The sequence below is a fragment of the Mustelus asterias genome, chromosome 19 (genome assembly GCF_964213995.1).
Source record: "Mustelus asterias chromosome 19, sMusAst1.hap1.1, whole genome shotgun sequence".
Taxonomy (NCBI): domain Eukaryota; kingdom Metazoa; phylum Chordata; class Chondrichthyes; order Carcharhiniformes; family Triakidae; genus Mustelus; species Mustelus asterias.
In genome coordinates this window covers 78,232,946-78,251,869 of record NC_135819.1, presented here as the reverse complement: position 1 = coordinate 78,251,869, position 18,924 = coordinate 78,232,946, and the positions used below count along the sequence as shown (strand labels likewise).

Genomic DNA, 18,924 nt, shown 5'->3' with positions numbered 1-18,924 from the left:
CGAACCAAGGTCCCTGGCACTGTGAGGCAGCAGTGCTAACCATTGTGCCACCGTGCCGCCCCACATTGTTTGTACCTTAAAGACTTGATTAGCTGTAAGTATTCGCATTCCAACCATTATTCATGTAAATTGAGTTTGTGTCTTTATATGCCCTGTTTGTGAACAGAATTCCCACTCACCTGAAGAAGGGGCTTAAGGCTCCGAAAGCTTGTGTGGCTTTTGCTACCAAATAAACCCGTTGGACTTTAACCAGGTGTTGTTAAACTACTTACTCTGTTCTGCACCCAATCCAGAGTCCAGACCGGGGCATCACATGGCAGAGGGGTTATGTCATGGAGAGGAAGTCTACCATGGCTACAAATCTAGAGGCCCCTGCCCTGCCCTCTCAAACTCTCTGTATTTCTTAGTGGAAACTCAAGAACGTTAAGAAATTCTGTCAAAAATCATACAGCTGCCACCCCTTCAGCAGCAGAGTCTGCTGCTACATGCAGTCGTGGTCCCAGGGGGCACAACCTTGTGCCACCTCATCATACCCGCTGTGAAGAACTCTCAAACCTTTCCCAGTCCCTCCCAAGATGGCGCCGGAACGAGGCAACTTCCTGCAAGCTGTGCCCAGCATACACTCTAATTCTATCTTTTACTCTCGTTCTCTGCTTCTAAAACTTCATTCCAACTCTTTTACTACATTCTGCACTCTCTATGATTGGTATGCTTTGTCTGGACAGCGTGTAAGAAACAATACTTTTCACTGTATGCTAATACATGTGACAATAATAAATCAAATCAAATCAAATCAAATCGAATGCCCAAAAAATGCAATGAGTAAAAAAGAAATTGCAGACAGTTGGTTCTTTAACAAGCTGGATAGCCTGTGAACCGATCATTTAAAAATAGTGGGCGACTTTCCGATTTGCACACCTGCTTGCCTTGCCTAACATCTGAGACCGGCATGTTGACACCGTGCTGCCGACCCAGGGTCATTTATTATATATCTATGTGGAGTATTGCTGGAAGAGAGTGGGGGTGGGGTGGGGGGAGGCTAAGTGGGGCACTGGGGGCTGGTGTGGGGGTGGGGGGTTGAGGGGATGGTTTGGGGGGGGGGGGGGTAGGGAGGATATGAGTTGGGGATGGGGTGTTGGGGGATGGTTTGGGAATGGGTGGGGAGAGTATGATTAGGGGGTGGGGGGATGGTTTGGGGGGGTGGGGAGGGTATGAGTCGGGGGTGGGGTGTTGGGGGGATGGTTTGGGGGGGTGGGGAGGGTATGAGTCGGGGGTGGGGTGTTGGGGGGATGGTTTGGGGGGGTAGGGAGGGTATGAGTAGGGGGATGGTGTAGGGGGCTGGGTGGTGGGTGGGGGTTAGGAACGGTGTGTGCGTGTGAGGAGGGGGTGATGTTGATGTGCGGTGAAGGGAGTGGCTGACCCAATCCGCAGCTGTATTATCCAGCCTTTTGACTGGACAGTCTGCCGTTTCTCACTCAATCTCTTTCCTCCAGGTTACTGGCCACACACTGTCCTCAATGCAGGGGGTGGGATATCGACTTAGTAAAAGTTAGTAAATCATAGAAATCATAGAAACCCTACAGTACAGAAAGAGGCCATTCGGCCCATCGAGTCTGCACCGACCACAATCCCACCCAGGCCCTACCCCCATATCTACCCACTAATCCCTCCAACCTCTGCATCTCAGGACACTAAGGGCAATTTTTAGCATGGCCAATCAACCTAACCCGCACATCTTTGGACTGTGGGAGGAAACCGGAGCACCCGGAGGAAACCCACGCAGACACGAGGAGAATGTGAAAACTCCACACAGACAGTGACCCAAGCCGGGAATCGAACCCAGGTCCCTGGAGCTGTGAAGCAGCAGTGCTAACCACGGCTTATTAGTCGCAAGTAGCCTTACATTAACACTGCAATGAAGTTACTGTGAAAATCCCCATGTCACCACACTCCAGAGCCTGTTCGGGTGCACTGAGGGAGAATTTAGCAAGGCCAATGCACCCGAACTTGCTTCAGTTCCAACAACCATGCTGTTCTTCAAGTGACCAGTAGGAAACCTGATCCCACTCAACCCTCCATATTCCCTTCGGGGGCGGGATGTTCCAGCTGCGCTCGCCCCAAGACTGGATAAACCCAACCGAGGTCAACGGACCTTTCCATGGCTTGTGCCCCCCTCCACCCACTCCGATTCCCGTGGCAGGGGGAACGGGAAAATTGTCTTTGTGGCAAAGCGCTGAAACTGGGCATCTCCAAAAATTAACCTTGTGCTCCAGTAAATGACAGAGTGCAGAGGGGGAAATTAAATCTCTCATTGTTTAATGTGGCTTCCCATGCTTCTGTATTTCCTTATAGATCAGTCCTGTAACATTCTAGATGTTAATGTATGACCTGAAGATACTGTGCAGTGGGATAACGGTATTTGATTGCTTAACCCATTTATTTGAAATTCCCCATTGATTTTAGCTTAGTGAGTTATTAATAAACTGTTCTGCTACATAAGAGACAAATTTCAAACAAACATGATAAGTGTTTCATATGCTTACATCCCAGTGTTATTTGTAACAGTTAAATTAGAAACATTACATTGTTAAAGTGTCCTTTATACTCTGCACTCAAGCAGAACATTAGTCCATCCCTCAGTTCCATTCAATTATCTCACAGAATCACTGCAGTGCAGAAGGAGGCCATTCGGCCCATTGAGTCTGCACCAACCCACCTTTATATTTTACCCAGCCCTATCCCTGGTAACCCCATTAATCCCCCTAAGCTAAACATCTTGGGACACCAGGGGGCAATTCAGTATGGCCAAACCACCTCACCTGCGCATCTTTGGACTGTGGGAGGAAACCGGAGCATCCGGAGGAAACCCACGCAGACAAGAGGAGAATGTACAAACTTCACACAGTCACCCAAGGCTGGAATCGAACTCAGGTCCTTGGCGCTATAAGGCAGCAGTGCTAACCACTGTGCCATCATGCCGCTCTCATTGATGAGGAAGTTCAACATATGGCTGCCATTTGAACCTGAATATCATCTGTTGGTATTATTTCTCAACGAGGATTGTTTCAAAGTTTCATTGACCTTTTCTTCCCTGTTTGCCTACTTTTTGTGATGAGGAGAGACTGAGTAGACTGGGACTATACTCATTGGAATTTGGAAGGGGGGATCCAAAGATGTGCGGGTTAGGTTGATTGGCCATGCTAAATTGACCCTAGTTTCGGGGGATTAGCAGGGCAAATATGTGCGTTACGGGGATAGGGTGGGATTGCTGTTGCTGCAGACTTGATGGGTCGAATGGCATCCTTTTATTCTGTAGGGATTCTATGATTCTATGATCTTATAGAAACATATAAAATTATGAAGGGAATAGATAAGACAGAAGCAGGGAGGTTGTTTTCACTGGTGGATGAAACCAGAACTAGGGGGCTTGGCCTCAAAATAAGGGGGAGCAGATTTAGGACTGAGTTGAGGAGGAACTTCTTCACACAAAGGGTTGTGAATCTGTGGAATTCCCTGCCCAGTGAAGGAGTTGAGGCTACCTCATTGAATGTTTTTAATGCATAGATAGATAGATTTTTGAATAGTAAAGGAATTAAGGGTTATGGTGAGCGGGTGGGTAAGTGGAGCTGAGTCCACAAAAAGATCAGCCATGATCTTATTGAATGGCGGAGCAGGCTCGACGGGCCAGACGGCCTATTCCTGCTCCTAGCTCTTATGTTTTTATGTGCTGTCAGCATGGACGCCAGCTGTGGCTACTGATAACATGCTGATATTCACAAAGGATTAATGATTCTGGCACTGTTGCTGCACGGTTACCAAGAAATAATGCGCAGCCGATTGCTGGGAAGTGTATATCCAGCACACTCTCCATTCCAGCTTGTGTTAACCACAAGGAGAGTGACAAATCTTCGTAGACAACAGCTGGGGGTTTGCAGTAAAGGAACAACAACACTCGCACTTGACAACGAAGCAAAGCACTTTGTATCCTCAGCACCCAGGGGGCTGTCGCCGTTGCTCTGATCACATTTCAGAAATGCCAGCGTCCTGCGACTACGCTGCGAGAATATGTGTGGGGCAGGAAAAGGCGGAAGTGCCATTTTTAACAACAAACAGTACATCACAAACGCCTGTCTCCAATCGCCGTCAAAGCAGGAACCACTTAGAAAATTGTGCAAGTTGTACTAGCTGATTTGTAAAAGTGTCACATTTCATAAAAACAAAGGCTGCCCTTTGATCCCGGGCAGAACCGTAAATTATACTCAACCGGGTCCCTGTCCATTGGCCGCAGGGAACCAGGGCTAGGGTAGAGGGACAAGATCCAGCTTTGGGTCACTGTCTGTGTGGAGTCTTCATGTTCTCCCCGTGTCTGCGTGGGTTTCCTCCGGGTGCCCCGGTTTCCTCCCACAGTCCAAAGATGTGCGGGTTAGGTTGATTGGACATGCTGAATTAACCCTTAGTGTCTTGGGATGTGATATGTTAGAGGGATTAGCAGGGTAATTTAGCGGGCATAGGGCCTGGATGGGACTGTGGTCGGTGCAGACTCGATGGGCCGAATGGCCTCTTTCTGCACTGTAGGATTCTATGATTCAATGAAAATGAACCAGTCCCTCTCCTCCTCGAAAGCATCTGTGTGTTTGTGGATGGCCATTGGCTGAAGACCCCCAATGTGGAGCTCAATTGTGATGCCCCTATAGTCGACAAGTCCGCTCATTGTCACGAGAAGAATGGCCACTTGGGTAATGGACCAAAGCACAGGCAGCGCACACAGAATCTTACCTTGCACGGCTCATCACTCTGAGGGAGAAAGGGAGAGAAAACCAGAAAGGAGAAAATTGAAGCTCTTTGGAGTTTTTTTCAAAAACAGAAGCACTGGTTTGGCCTCAACTGGAGTATTGTGCTCAATTCTGGACAGGCCCACAGTCAGGAATCATTGACCCTGAAGCTTCTCCTGTTTCCGGGAGCCTAATTCTTCACATACCCACCACTCCCCCAAATCTTTACCTCCCCCAACTTCGGGTGCCCAGAAAAATAGTCAGAGTGGGGTTACCACAGAATCCCGACAGTGCAAAAAGAGGCCATTCGGCCTACCGGGCCTGCACCAACACTTCTAAAGAGTATCTCACCTCGGCTCTCCTCTCCGTCCAATCCCCGTAGCCCCACGCATTTACCATGGCCAATCCACCCAACCTACACATCTTCGGACCGTGGGGGGAAACCGGAGCACCCAGAGGAAACCCACGCAGACACGGGGAGAATGTGCAGACTCCACACAGACAGTGACCCAAGGCCGGAATCGAACTCGGGTCCCTGGCGCTGTGAGGTTGAATGGTTTTACGCAGATTTATGAAAACTCCTTGGCTTTTGCATTCCATGTCTGTATTTATAAAGTCGTGATGTGGAGATGCCGGCGTTGGACTGGGGTAAACACAGTAAGAGTTTTAACAACACCAGGTTAAAGTCCAACAATTTTATTTGGAGCAAATGCCATTAGCTTTCGGAGCACTGCCCCTTCGTCAGATGGAGTGGATATCTGCTCTCAGGAGAGCAGATATCTGAGAGCAGATATCCACTCCATCTGACGAAGGGGCAGCGCTCCGAAAGCTAACGGCATTTGCTACCAAATAAACCTGTTGGACTTTAACCTGGTGTTGTTAAAACTCTTACTGTATTTATAAAGCCAATTGAAAGCTCGGTTTTGAGTATAATATATGTTACAATCACAGCTTTGTCAGACAATTACACACAAATTAGTCGTTCATATTTTGCAACCAGCTCTGCTCCTTTGAACCAGTCCCCGTGCAGTATCCAGGCAGCAACATCCAAAATACTTCAACCTCACAAACGCTGCAAACAACAATCCTGTGTACAAATGAGAATTTCTTGGACTAAGAGTGACATATTCTCTTGGCGCATGACTCCGGCTTCACTTCCAAGGTGAAAAATGGCAAAACCTTTCAGTCAATTAGCAGCAACCAATATTGACAGGAAAATTACACATTGCACTGAGTGATCAATACTTGCTTGTTTTAGACTGAAACTAACCACACTTTGATAGACCCCAGCATGAAGAGCAAAATACTACAGCTGCTGGAAATCTGAAATATAAACAGAAAATGCTGGAAATTAAGGGCTTATTAAGGGCTATGGGGAGAGAGCGGGTAAATGGAGTTGAAATCAACCATGATTGAATGGTGGAGTGGACTCGATGGGCCGAATGGCCTTACTTCCGCTCCTATGTCTTATGGTCTTATGGTCTTATGGAAATACTCAGCAGGTGAGGCAGCGTCTGCAGAGAGAGAAACAGAGTCGGGTTCGTGATCTGCACTTGTTTCTCGCTGTGTAGACACTCTGACGTTTCCAACACTTCCCATTTCTGTGTGTGTATTTGTGTGTTTGATTTGATTTGATTTGATTTATTATTGTCACTTGTATTAACATACAATGAAAGTATTGTTTCTCGCGCACTATACAGACAAAACATACCGTTCATAGAGAAGGAAAGGAGAGAGTGTAGAATGTAGTATTACAGTCATAGCTAGGGTGTAGAGAAAGATCAACTTAATGCAAGGTAAGTCCATTCAAAAGTTTGACAGCAGCAGGGAAGAAGCTATTCTTGAGTCGGTTGGTATGTGATCTCAGACTTTTGCATCTTTTTCCCAAAGGAAGAAGGTAGAAGAGGGAATGTCCGGGGTGCGTGGGGTCCTTAATTATGCTGGCTGCTTTGCCGAGGCAGCGGGAAGTGTAGACAGAGTCAATGGATGGGAGGTTGGTTTGTGTGATGGATGGGGCTACAGTCACAACCTTTTGTAGCTCCTTGCGGTCTTGGGCATAGCAGGAGCCATACCATGTGTGTGAAGTCGGGAGAGATTGTCCCCACTGCGTGTTGTCAGAGGCTCAACATCATTCCTGCTCAGAGACGAAACCCATGGCGGCACGGTGGCACAGTGGCTAGCACTGCTGCCTTACAATGCCAGGGACCCGGGTTCGGTTCCCAGCTTGGGTCACCGTCTGTGAGGAGTCCGCATTTTCTCCCCGTGTCTGTGTGGGTTTCCTCCGGGTGCTCTGGTTTCCTCCCACAGTCCAAAGATGTGCAAGTTAGGTAGATTGGCTGTGCTAAATTGCCCCATAGTGTGAGGGGGATTAGCAGGGTAAATATGTGGGGTTATGGGGACAAGGCCTGGGTGGGATTGTTGTCGGTGCAGGCTCGATGGGCCGAATGGCCTCCTTCTGCACTGTAGGGATTCTATGACCCCTAAGGCCTCGTGATCAGCGAATTGGGAAATAGCGTGTTTCTCCGGGAAACCAGGCGTAGCAAAAATAAACTGGGAGATACAGAAATATGCCACACAATCTGATAGTCGATTATTTGTCAGGAAACTGCCCCAGTATATTGATGGGATGGAGCTAAAAGAATTTTTCACAGGAATGTATTGGAACTCCATATTAACATCAGAACTAGTGGCTGGTGGGAGTTGGGAAGGGCCTGGAATAGGGGCCAGGGTCCACACATCATCAAGGGAGGAGGGCTGGGCAGGGGAGCTGAAGCACAAGGTGTTTTATCTCTGACAGAACCACAGGCCTTACGCTGCTCCTTCACATGTTCTTTCGCATTTCTATCTCAAAGAGCAACCATCCAAATAATTCCAAGAGTTTTCGCAGCCTCTGTCAACTGTCACCAACCGGCTTGCACTCCAGCCAGGTCTGAAGGTTAAGGAAGCAGCACTTCATGGTGACCAGGTCCAAACAGAGATCCCTGAGGTCAAAAGGGAATCCAGCTTCTCCCATCACTCGACCAAGGATTGCTGCTTTTCAAAACACCAGCAACCACCGGTCGCTCAGCCTGTCAATTAAGATGGTCTCTATTCTAGTTTGACTGCTTTGAGCAGACTGACCGGTGAGTTGGCCAATGAGCCTGGACCCCCCTGGAGGCATGGTGCCCAGTGATTAGGACCACTTGCATCCCCTCTAACCAGACCCTGATTCCAGGCAGCGCACTATGAAGGCTTTACAGTGGATGCAGAAAAGAATTACGAGTAGGCACGGTGGCACAGTGGTTAGCACTGCACCAGGGACCCGGATTCAATTCTGGCCTTGCATGTTCTCCCCGTGTCTGCGTGGGTTTCCTCCGGGAGCTCCGGTTTCCTCCCACAGTCCAAAGATGTGCAAGTTAGGTGGATTGGCCATGCTAAATTGCCCTTTAGTGTCCCAAGATGTGCAGTTCACGTCGATTAGCCATGATAAACGTGCGGGGTTATGGGGATAGGCCAGGGATAGGGCCTGGGTAAGATATTCTGTCAGAGAGTTGGTGCAGACTCGATGGGCCGAATGGCCTCTTCTGCACTCACTGCAAGGATTCTATGATTCTATGAGTACAGTTCCAAGGATGTGGGAATTCAGTGGCATGGATAGACTGGAGATGTTGCTGTTGTTCTTGGAGGAGAGAAGGTGGAGAGGAAATTTGACAGAGATTTTCAGAATAATGAGGGATAAGAACGAATGGTGGTGACATGAGGAAAAATGGTTTTTTAATGCAGCAAGTAGTGAGGACCTGGAATGCATCGCCTGAGAGTGTGGTGGAGGCAAATTCAATCAGGCCTTTCAAAAGCTAATTGAATAAGCACCCGGAATGTAAAACAACTTGCAAAGGAAAGGTGGGGCAGTGGGATGTGCTGCTCGTGTAGAGAGGTGGCACTGACATAATGGGCTGAATGGTCTCCATTTGTGTTGAACCATTCTGTGATTCTCAAGGCGGGCAGGGTTGTGGGAGAACACATTACGCATGGGGGCACGGAGTAGAGAAAGGGAAAGATTACTCTCACACAGTACTACGAGACATTGCTCTGTGGCGGGGAAGTTTGGGAAGAGAATGCCCACTTGCTGATCTTGCTGAAGATGATGTGGAGATGCCGGCGTTGGACTGGGGTAAAGACAGTAAGAGTTTTAACAACACCAGGTTGAGCAGCGCTCCGAAAGCTAATGGCATTTGCTACCAAATAAACCTGTTGGACTTTAACCTGGTGCTGTTAAAACTCTTACTTGCTGAAGATCTCAGAGATATCTGCACTCCTCCAATTCTGGAGACTCAGCCATTCCCAATTTTCATCGCTCCATCATTGCCCGAACCCTGAACTGGAGTTCCCTCTGTAAAGCCGCCCACTACTCTTTCCTCCTTTAGGACAATACTTAAAATATACCCCTTTGACCAAGTGTTGCCTTTTGTGACTCAGTGTCACATTACAAACCTCTGAAGCGCCTCAAGATGTTTTGCGACATTTAAGGTGCTAGCTAAATTCAAGTTGTTGTTGCAATTGGTGTGTGGTGTGGGAAAATAATAGGATTATATTCATTAGAGTTTAGAAGAGTGAGAGGGGATCTCATAGAAACTTATAAAATTCTAACAGGGTTAGACAGGGTAGATTCAGAAAGAATGTTCCTGATGGTGGGGGAATCCAGAACTAGAGGGTCATAGTTTGAGGATAAGGGGTAAACCTTTTAGAACTAAGATGAGGAGAAATTTCTTCACCCAGAGGGTGGTGAATGTGTGGAATTCACCACCGCAGAATGTAGTTGAGGCCAAAACGTTGTGTGATTTCAAGAAGAAATTAGGTATAGCTCTTGGGGCTAAAGGGATCAAGGGATGTGGGGGGAAGGGGGATCAGGACATTGAATTCGACGATCAGCCATGACCAGGCTCGAAGGGCCGAATGGCCTACTCCTGCTTCTAGTTTCTATGTTAAAAGAACTTATATCCTCAAAAGACGCACAAGGGCCAGAATTCTCCAGTCTCGCATGCCCAGCTGCCAACGAGAATGGAGAATTTGGCGCTCAGCCAAATCTCTATTCACTGCAGCGGGACTGGAAAATCACAGTTGTGGGCGAGGTCGAAGAATTCTGGCCAAGAAGTGGATAAAAGGATGAACCAAGTTCTGTGTCTTTGCGATCTCAAATAATTATAAAGGTTGGCAGGGGGTTGTGAAATACACACACAGGCTTGCGTTGCTCAGGAGGTAGGTTGGAAGGGAGGAAGTGAGTTGTGAAGGGCAGTGGGTCACGTCTGAATATAGGATTGCCCTTTGCCAAGGATGTAGCCATTGACAGGGTGGTGGGTGAAGCACTGAGCTGGCTACACACGTGATTGGAAAGTCATTTCAGGAGACCGACACAAGCATCATGAGCAGCTTAGTTCACCACAACTTAGGCACCACCTGTCATGCGGATCGAATTTACGTTCACTGGCATTTTGAATGAAGATGTTCCTGTATTCGAAAAACATTTCTCTCTGTGCTGCGGAACAGCTGTCACTAACCAGCTTGAACATTGAGAAAAATGCATGAGATGAGCAACTTACAATAAATACAGCAACCTTTCCATGTCCCCAATGTAAGTTTAAGTTTAAAGTTTATTTCTTAGTGTCACAAGTAGGCTTACAATGAAGTTGCAGTAACTTCATTGCGGTGTTAATTTAAGCCTACTTGTGACACTAATAAACAAACTTAAACTTAAAAAAGGTTTCTGTGAAAATCCCCTAGTCGCCACACTCCGGCCCCTGTTCGGGTACACTGAGGGAGAATTTAGCACGGGCAATGCACCTAACCAGCGCGTCTTTCGGACTGTGGGAAGAAATCGGAGCACCCGGAGGAAACCCACGCAGACACGGGGAGAATGTGTCGACTTCGCATAGACAGTGACCCAAGCCGGGAATCGAATCCAGGTCCCTGGCGCTGTGAGGCAGCAGTGCCAACCACTGTGCCACCGTGCCACCCAAAGTTAGCTTCCTCCTCGCCTTAAAAAGGATTCCACTGACAATCAGTTCGAAACAGCAGAGCTGCAGGATGGGTGAATGCTGTGCAATTGATGGTGTCAAGTCTCTCAGAATGATTGGGCCTAATTGCTTATCTCATCTACTGCAAGTGCTCTTCCTTATTTTGTACTTTTCAATGATACTTTCATTTCTCCGTTCCCATTACTGCGACGTGTCATTGGCATTTAGCAAACAGATACGCGAGCTTTCTGACAAGATTTTTCAGATAGTTGTCAATGACATCTTCTTCCTTTTTATTCCTTTGCCAGAAGTATAATCTGTCACTTGAACATCTCAGCAAAGAGATTCTGGTCGTGACAAATGCAGATCGTACAGTTACTTTTAGGCACTGTGTGATCTAAAAACAAGTCTACCACTGAGAAAATGACTGAAGAGAAAAGGAATTTCTGATCAGACACTCGGCCCATTGTCAGGGCCTCTGCTGGTACAAACATGGAAGTAATGGCCTGAAAATGATGTTAGAATCATAGAATTCCTACAGTGCAGAAGGAGGCCATATGGCCAATCGAGTCTGCACCGACCACAATCCCTCCCCCCCCAGGCCCCATCCCCGCAACACCACACATTTACCCTGCTAATCCCCCTGACACTAAGGAGCAATTTAGAATGGCCAATCAACCTAACCCGCACATCTTTGGATTGTGGGAGGAAACCGGAGCACCCGGAGGAAACCCACGCAGACACGGGGAGAACGTGCAGACTCCACACTGACAGTAACCCGAGGCCAGAATTGAACCCGGGTCCCTGGCGCTGTGAGGCAGCAGTGCTAACCACTGTGCCACCGTGCCACCCATGTTAGATCATGTAGGTGATCTTTCCACTGTCATTGTAGTCACTGGAATTTTAGGTCAGAGCTATGCAGGGATGACACTTGTTTCTCTGTGTGCAGGAACTTTATTTACAAGATCTTCAGGCAGTGCCTTCAAATGCCAACTCCATACTTCCAGCTCCAACCTCCAGCTCTTTCTACAGCTTGTTTCTTTATCACTGAATCCACGCCCAGGCTTAAACAATCAAGGACGGTGGATATCAATAATAAACAGTCTCACATAATCGAACACAGAGCAGTTAAACACGACAAGGTCACGAGATGGCCAGCTCTCCTATTTCAAGCAAGGGGCTGTATTATGTAGGGTGGGATTATCAGGGTCTGTTCGTCGTGGCGCAAATCCCGTTATAGCTGGAAACTCTTGCGAGAGAGCCATAACCGGATTTGTGGCAGGGAGATCCCAGTTTCAGATCTTTTCTGATCCCCCTCCCCTCCCGCTGGTGATGGCGGGAGGGAGCAGACTGATGCCGGCGAGGATGAAGGGTGGGCGGGGGGCAGGGGTGGGGGGACGGGGGACAGGACGGGATGGGGGATGGGTCACCCTGATGTCTGCGTGGGGTGGGGGTATGATGCAAACAACTTGCCAGAATCACGGCGCTAAATATGCCCCCCTGTTTTCTTTTTGACAAAGTGTCAGAAGACCTGGAGTGAAAACCTGGCCGTGTTTCCAGGGAGAAACCTGCCGGTGTTCAGTCAGAACCTGACACTTTCTCTTTGGAAAATTCTGCCGAAAGATAAGATCTGACCACAATTCTGAGGTCCCAATGAGCAGAGTGTGCACTGTGCACTCTGCCCATTTGTACCTGGCATTGAATAGTCTAACCAAAGATCCTTAGAGGGACAGCCGGAGGTTGAAGATTCTTTTCAACTTTTATTTGTGTTGGGTCACAGGAGGAGTGGGAGTGCTCCTCTTGGGCCCACTGCCAACCTGTTTGATGGCTGTCCCAGGTTCGCAGCCCAAACAACCTCCCCCTTAACCACCCCCCCCCCCCCCACCCCCCCTCCAACCTGGCTAGCTCAGTGTGACAAATATCTGGAATTAAGAATCTACTGATGATCATGACACCATTGTCGAGTGTCAGAGAAACCCATCTGGTTCAGTAGTGTCACCTTTAGGGAAGGAAATCTGCCGTCCTTACTTGGTCTGGCCTACATGTGACTCCAGAGCCACAGCAATGTGGTTGATTCTTAACTGCCCTCTGAAGTGGCAGAGCAAGCCACTCAGTTCAAGGGAAGTTAGGGATGGGTAACAAATGCTGGCCTGAAGACTATGCCGGAACGTTCCTTCTGGGATATGGACGACATTTATTTTCAATCCTATTGCACGGGTTATGAAGAGAGTTAATGAGTGGGTTCCTCGGGTGCCATTGCTGTTGTGATTCTTGGTGGCAGAGATGGCTGGGGAGGGATGGGTTGTTGAAGAATTAATCTTGGCAAGTTACTCAGTGCAGACAGTATCTCCAGCATTCGCAGAGCGCTGGTGGAGGAGGGGGTGGAAATAAAGATCTGTCGCAGGGGCACCAATCGAGCAACTAAACAGGTCTTCATTAGGGCGGAGGCAGTATGGTGCATTACTCAAAATAACATATTCACACTGACAACATTCCTGCCTAAGTATTAATATTAACTTTTACTTTGAGGCTTTGTTTGGACATTTCCTTCCATAGGATGGACTTTTCACCAAATAAATAGACATGTGAATTATACGTTGTTAGAGAAACAGGTCGTCCCAGACAGTCACAGGCTCCATGTATTTGAAATAACGAAGTTCAATGGAATCCGAATAGCAGGAGGAAACTTCAGTCCCTAAAACAAAATCAGTTGAATTTCTTTTAACATCTGCTTCTTATTTGCTTGACACATGCTAAGGGTGGCATGGTGACAAAGGGCGGCACGGTGGCACAGTGGGTATCACTGCTGCCTCACAGCGCCAGGGACCTGGGTTCGATTCCTGGCTTGGATTACTGTCTGTGTGGAGTCTGCACGTACTCCCCGTTTCTGCGTGAGTTTCTTCCGGGTGCTCCGGTTTCCTCCCACAATACAAAGATGTGCGGGTTCGGTGGATTGACCATGCTAAATTGCCCCCCAGTGTCAGGGGGACTAGCTTGGGTAAATGCGTGGGATAGGGCCTGGGTGGGATTGTGGTTGGTGCAGACTCAAAGAACAAAGAAAATTACAGCACAAGGACAGGCTCTTTGGCCCTCCAAGTCTGCGTCGACCATGCAGACTCGATGGGCCGAATGGCCTCCTTCTGCACTGTAGGATTCACAACCAAGCTGGCCAGTGGAAGATTGCTCCTAGCCCAGTGACAGTGCTAGAAGGCACATGAGAAGCCACAACTGACTTAGGGCGGAATCTGATGAGAATTTGGCAAGGTGTCAGTTCTGGTAAGAAAGCTGGTGTGGAACTCTCCAGCTCCATTGCTCAGCTTTCTCTCCGGATCTTGTCATTTTAACTGCCGAATGGAAGAGTGGGTGGTGTTTGCGGCGTCACTCAGGCGAGGCAAGGACTCTTGGAGACAGAATACGGGCTGCACTGAGATTGATTGCTGGAAAATAAGCAATCTCCCGCCCCCTCCATCATGGAGGTATCGTTGGCTGCCCCCTCCCACCGCGATCGTTGCTGCCCTTCCCCCCCAATCATCACCGGCATCCCCATCGCTCGCACAGCCACTCCCCATCATCACAAATAAATGAGTTCCCCTGGGGTTCACCTTTAGAAGCTGTTTCCAATGATGCAGTTCGAAGTTGTCCAGTAAGCAGCATCTTTATACATTCAGCGAGGTTCAGTATTCACATCAGCGTGTATCATTGCGTACACTGGCAGTGTCAATCTATGCCAGGGGGCAGTGTTGGGGGCAGTGTCAGGGGGCAGTGTTGGGGGCAGTGTCAGGGGGCAGTGTCAGGGGGCACTGTCAGGGGGCAGTGTCAGGGGGCAGTGTCAGGGGGCAGTGTCAGGGAGCATTGTCAGGGGGCAGTGTCAGGGGGCAGGGTCAGCGGGCAGTGTCAGGGGGCAGTGTCGGGGGCCAGTGTCAGGGGGCAGAGTCAGGGGGCAGTGTCAGAGGCCAGTGTCAGGGGGCAGTGTCGGGGGCAGTGTCGGGGGCAGTGTCGGGGGCAGTGTCAGGGGGCAGTGTCAGGGGGCAGTGTCAGGGGCAGTGTCAAGGGGCAGTGTCGGGGGCAGTGTCAGGGGGCAGTGTCAGGGGGCAGTGTCAGGGGCAGTGTCAAGGGGCAGTGTCGGGGGCAGTGTCAGGGGGCAGTGTCAGGGGGTAGTGTCAGGGGGTAGTGTCAGGGGGTAGTGTCAGGGGGTAGTGTCAGGGGGTAGTGTCAGGGGCAGTGTCAGGGGGTAGTGTCAGGGGGCAGTGTCAGGGGGTAGTGTCAAGGGGCAGTGTCAGGGGGCAGTGTCAGGGGGCAGTGTCAGGGGCCAGTGTCAGGGGCCAGTGTCAGGGGCCAGTGTCAGGGGCCAGTGTCAGGGTGTAGTGTCAGGGGGCAGTGTCAGGGCACTGCCTACCAGGTCCCTCTCCCTCAGGGACTATACTGACCTTGCATCCCCTGAGAGGATCTCCATGACAAGTTCATGTCTGGGTGAACCTGTTGTAAACCACTGAGGGGGGAGATCTGGCGAGGAGGGTGGTTAATATATTTAAATTTATTAAAATCAATGTAAATCAGGTTCTCATCTGTTATGGGCGCGCACCTGATTACATCGGTGGTGAGGGGCAGCGAGAAGCGGAAGTTGCGATCTCACTGCCGGGATTCACGTTTCTGGGGTTTGCTGGATCGAGTCCCTGTCACCGATCCCACGCATGGAGAGCGTGGCCTCAAGATTCCGCCCTTAATCTTTCTTAACAGGGCTTTCTTCCATGAGGTAAGTCTGCTTCACACCATGCTGTGACTAACTCACTGCATGGCTAAGCATGTGGGCCAACAGATGACTTATGTCCAAAGTGACACATTGAAAGCTCTGATCAGCAAGAAGTGTGTAACCGTGAGGCAAATTCCGTGGTCGCCGAGAGTGACACCATTTGGTGAGTGTGGGGATGGTGGTAAAAGGAACTGAGTGAACTATTCATGAAACGACATCAGTAAATGAACAGGTGTCAGTATTGGAAATGAAAAGACTAGAGTGAGAATTCTCCGGCTGTTCACACCAGCGGGATTCTCCAATCCAGTAACGTTTTCTAATAATAATCACTTGGGCGGCACGGTGGCACAGTGGTTAGCACGACTGCCTCACAGCGTCAGGGATCAGCTTCGATTCCGGCCTCGGGTCACTGTCTGTGTGGAGTCTGCACATTCTCTCCGTGTCTGCGTGGGTTTCCCCCGGGTGCTCCGGTTTCCTCACACAGTCCAAAGATGTGCAGGTTAAGTGGATTGACCATGCTAAATTGCCTCTTAGTGTCCAAAGATGTGCAAGGTTAGGGAGATTAGCAGGATAGGTGTGTGGAGTTACGGAGATAGGGCAGGAGAGTTGGTGCAGACTCAATGTGTCGGGATTCTATGATTCTCACTTCTGAGCAATGCCACAGGAGATCGATCGGCATATAATGAATCTTGTGAAAACTGACATTTACACACTTCCAAATTATTCTTTAGTGTGAAGCACCAATAGTGCGGACTGTGGACTCAGGAATTGCAGTGACAACCGATTTATTTTATAAAATCCATTTGTGGGACTGGCTAGGCCCAGCATGTTTTGACCATCCCTAGTTGCCCTTGCAAAGGTGGTGGTGAGCCGCCTTCTTCAATGGCTGCAGTCCCTGTGGTGTAGGTACACTCACAGTGCTGTTAGGGAAGGAACTCCAGGATTTGGACCCAGTGAAGGAAGGCACAATGTTCAAACATGCAATAAAATCACTCTGGGCCGAACAATTCTGCTATCTCTGATTAATAAACGTCAGAACAGAAGATCTGTGAGAACAAATACTTCACACATTTTTTTGTAAGATAAGGAATGATTCTGTGATTTTGGGCTCCCAGCAGTGAATCCACATACTGATGAAGACGGGCTACAGACGGTGTCGCCTTGATTTTTGAAGCCCTTTTGTTTGTGGTTTTCCCATCACTAGGTTGGGTTGTGGGTGGCTGGAACTGTCTGGCCGTTCACACCGGTGCGATCTTCCGGTTGTGCCGACAGGGCACCCCCAACACCCCCGCAGGTTTCAAGGCAATGAGGGATAAATTCCAGCGGGGGGACTAGAAGACCCTGTTGCTGGCCAATAACGGGCTGCTTCCTGCTGCCGTGGAACATGGCGGTTTGCGTAGTAAGTCCTGTCCAATGTGTTCTAAATGAGTGAACTTGAAGTGGGTTCAAACAGTGATAATCTAATCAGAGGGCTCCCGCAAATCATGATGTCATCAGAACCTCCCCCTCCCCAATCCGGTATTCCCTCATAGAATCCCTATAGTGCAGGAGGAGGCCATTTGGCCCACTGAGCCTGTGCCAACAACAATCCCACCCAGCCCCTGTCCCCAGAACCCCTCGCATTTACCGTGCTAATCTCACTAATTTACATATCTTGGGAGGGAGGTATTTTACGATCTCGCTCAGGCGAAGCTCATAAAATCCCACCTGAGGCCAACAGAGAATTCCGTTCTGCGACCTTGTCCGCCCTGATTCCGGGGCGGGCGAGGCGGTAAAATTCTGGCCTAAGGGTCAATTAAGCACGGCCAATCCACTCAACCTGCACATCTTTGGAGCGTGAGAGGAAACCGGAGCACCCGGAGGAAACCCACGCAGACACGGGGAGAAGGTACAAATTCCACACAGCCAGCCACCCGAGGCCAGAATTGAACCCGGGTCCCTGGCACTGGGAGGTGGCAATGCTAACCACTGTGCCACTGTGCCACCCTTGTTCTCCTTTTCCCTCAAACAATAACAAAATTCTTGGTTACTTCTTTTTTTAAAAATCGCATGTAAACTGGTGAAAGCAGTGAACATCTTGTGTGAGGGAGTAAAGAAGTGTCAGCATTCATTGGCTGTCGATCATTAATAGAGTTAAACTGCGTTGCACAGCGCTGGTAAATAGTATATCGACACAAAATTCTTTCGTGTGACATTTAACAATGGCAATGGTTGAAGATAACACCTTTTGCAAGATGGAGCTCTGCTGCAGTTCATTTATGTAGATGCAAAGCAATTTAATTTACAAATCACTCAGGTTAAGATTCACTTGAAGCAGATAGTGTGAAAACATCTTCAGGAGCCCAACTCACAGTCTTTCAGTTTCACACAGGCTGAAGTATAACTGTTGCCTTTGGGAAACCCAAGTTTAAAAAGCAGCTGTGTGCTACATTGCAAGCTAACTTCCCTTGAAATCCGGTGAGTGGAGATCTGTGTATGTCATGATTACACATATGTGGTGGACTCCCATTTCCTCTGAGCCGGACAGCCATGTGGGGCTGAAAGAACAGCTCAGGACTGTTGGTTCTACGTTGCTTTAAACAGGAATATTCTGAAACTGGCACCTGTGCAACTCCCTTGAATAAGCAGCATACCTGAAACCCCTGCTATAAATAACAGCTCTTGCCAAAGTAACCCGAGATGGAAGCAAGTCAAATAAGCAAAATTGTAAAACATTGGTCTCTGCAGGATTTGCCTACAATAACAATTTGGGATATGACACACTACACTAATGCAACATTGAGAAGCATGAAAACAAAATACCAGTGGATGACCTGACAAATTAAATGCCTTACCTGTGTCCACAGCCTCTTTCACAATGACAGCACAGTAGGGGTTCTGGACATCCTCGGCTTGCTGGCTAGGACCATTGTCGAAGTTGGAGAAGCCAATGCGGAGGAAGGGAGCCATTTCGGATATCTTGACAGTCAGACCTTTGGATAACATAATGGATAGCCGGGGTTAGGTTAGGGAGCGACCAAACCTTCGAACCTCTTGAATGACCGTCAGACCGTCTGTCTGAGAGGAGCCTGCAGATTATCGGAACCCACTGCAAACTTTACTTCCTTTTCTGCAAGGCAAAATGTGATAAAAAGAAGAAGCTGGCTCAAGCAGCCGCATGTGTCACTGGGGAGGTGGAGTCAGGCGATAAATTGGAGAGCACTGAGAATGAAGGAAGTAGCAGACTCCTGCCTAAATGTCACACAGCATCCAGTGCGGAGTCAAATTTCAGAACTGTCTCTTGTGGGTTATTTCAAACCATATATTTTTAACTCAGAAGGTTTGTGCATGTTTTTTTTGAAACAAATTCAATGACACAAAACGAACATTTCAGGTTTCAAGTTCTGATGAATTTTAATTGCATTCACTCCTT

The 18,924-nt window shown here is 48.7% G+C and overlaps 1 protein-coding gene across 4 annotated transcripts in view; it reads right to left on the bottom strand.

Moving 5' to 3' along the window:
* prkcq (protein kinase C, theta) overlaps nucleotides 1-18,924 on the bottom strand; it is a 171,339-nt gene that overhangs the window by 88,707 nt on the left and 63,708 nt on the right. For 3 of the 4 annotated variants that reach the window (XM_078235931.1, XM_078235935.1, XM_078235932.1), the window contains exon 2: nucleotides 18,347-18,484. In XM_078235931.1, the coding sequence (XP_078092057.1) occupies nucleotides 18,347-18,461 (115 nt within the window). In that variant the 5' untranslated portion in view covers nucleotides 18,462-18,484. Of the gene's footprint in view, nucleotides 1-18,346; nucleotides 18,622-18,924 lie in introns of all 4 variants that reach the window. The other variant, XM_078235933.1, reaches the window with a different exon arrangement.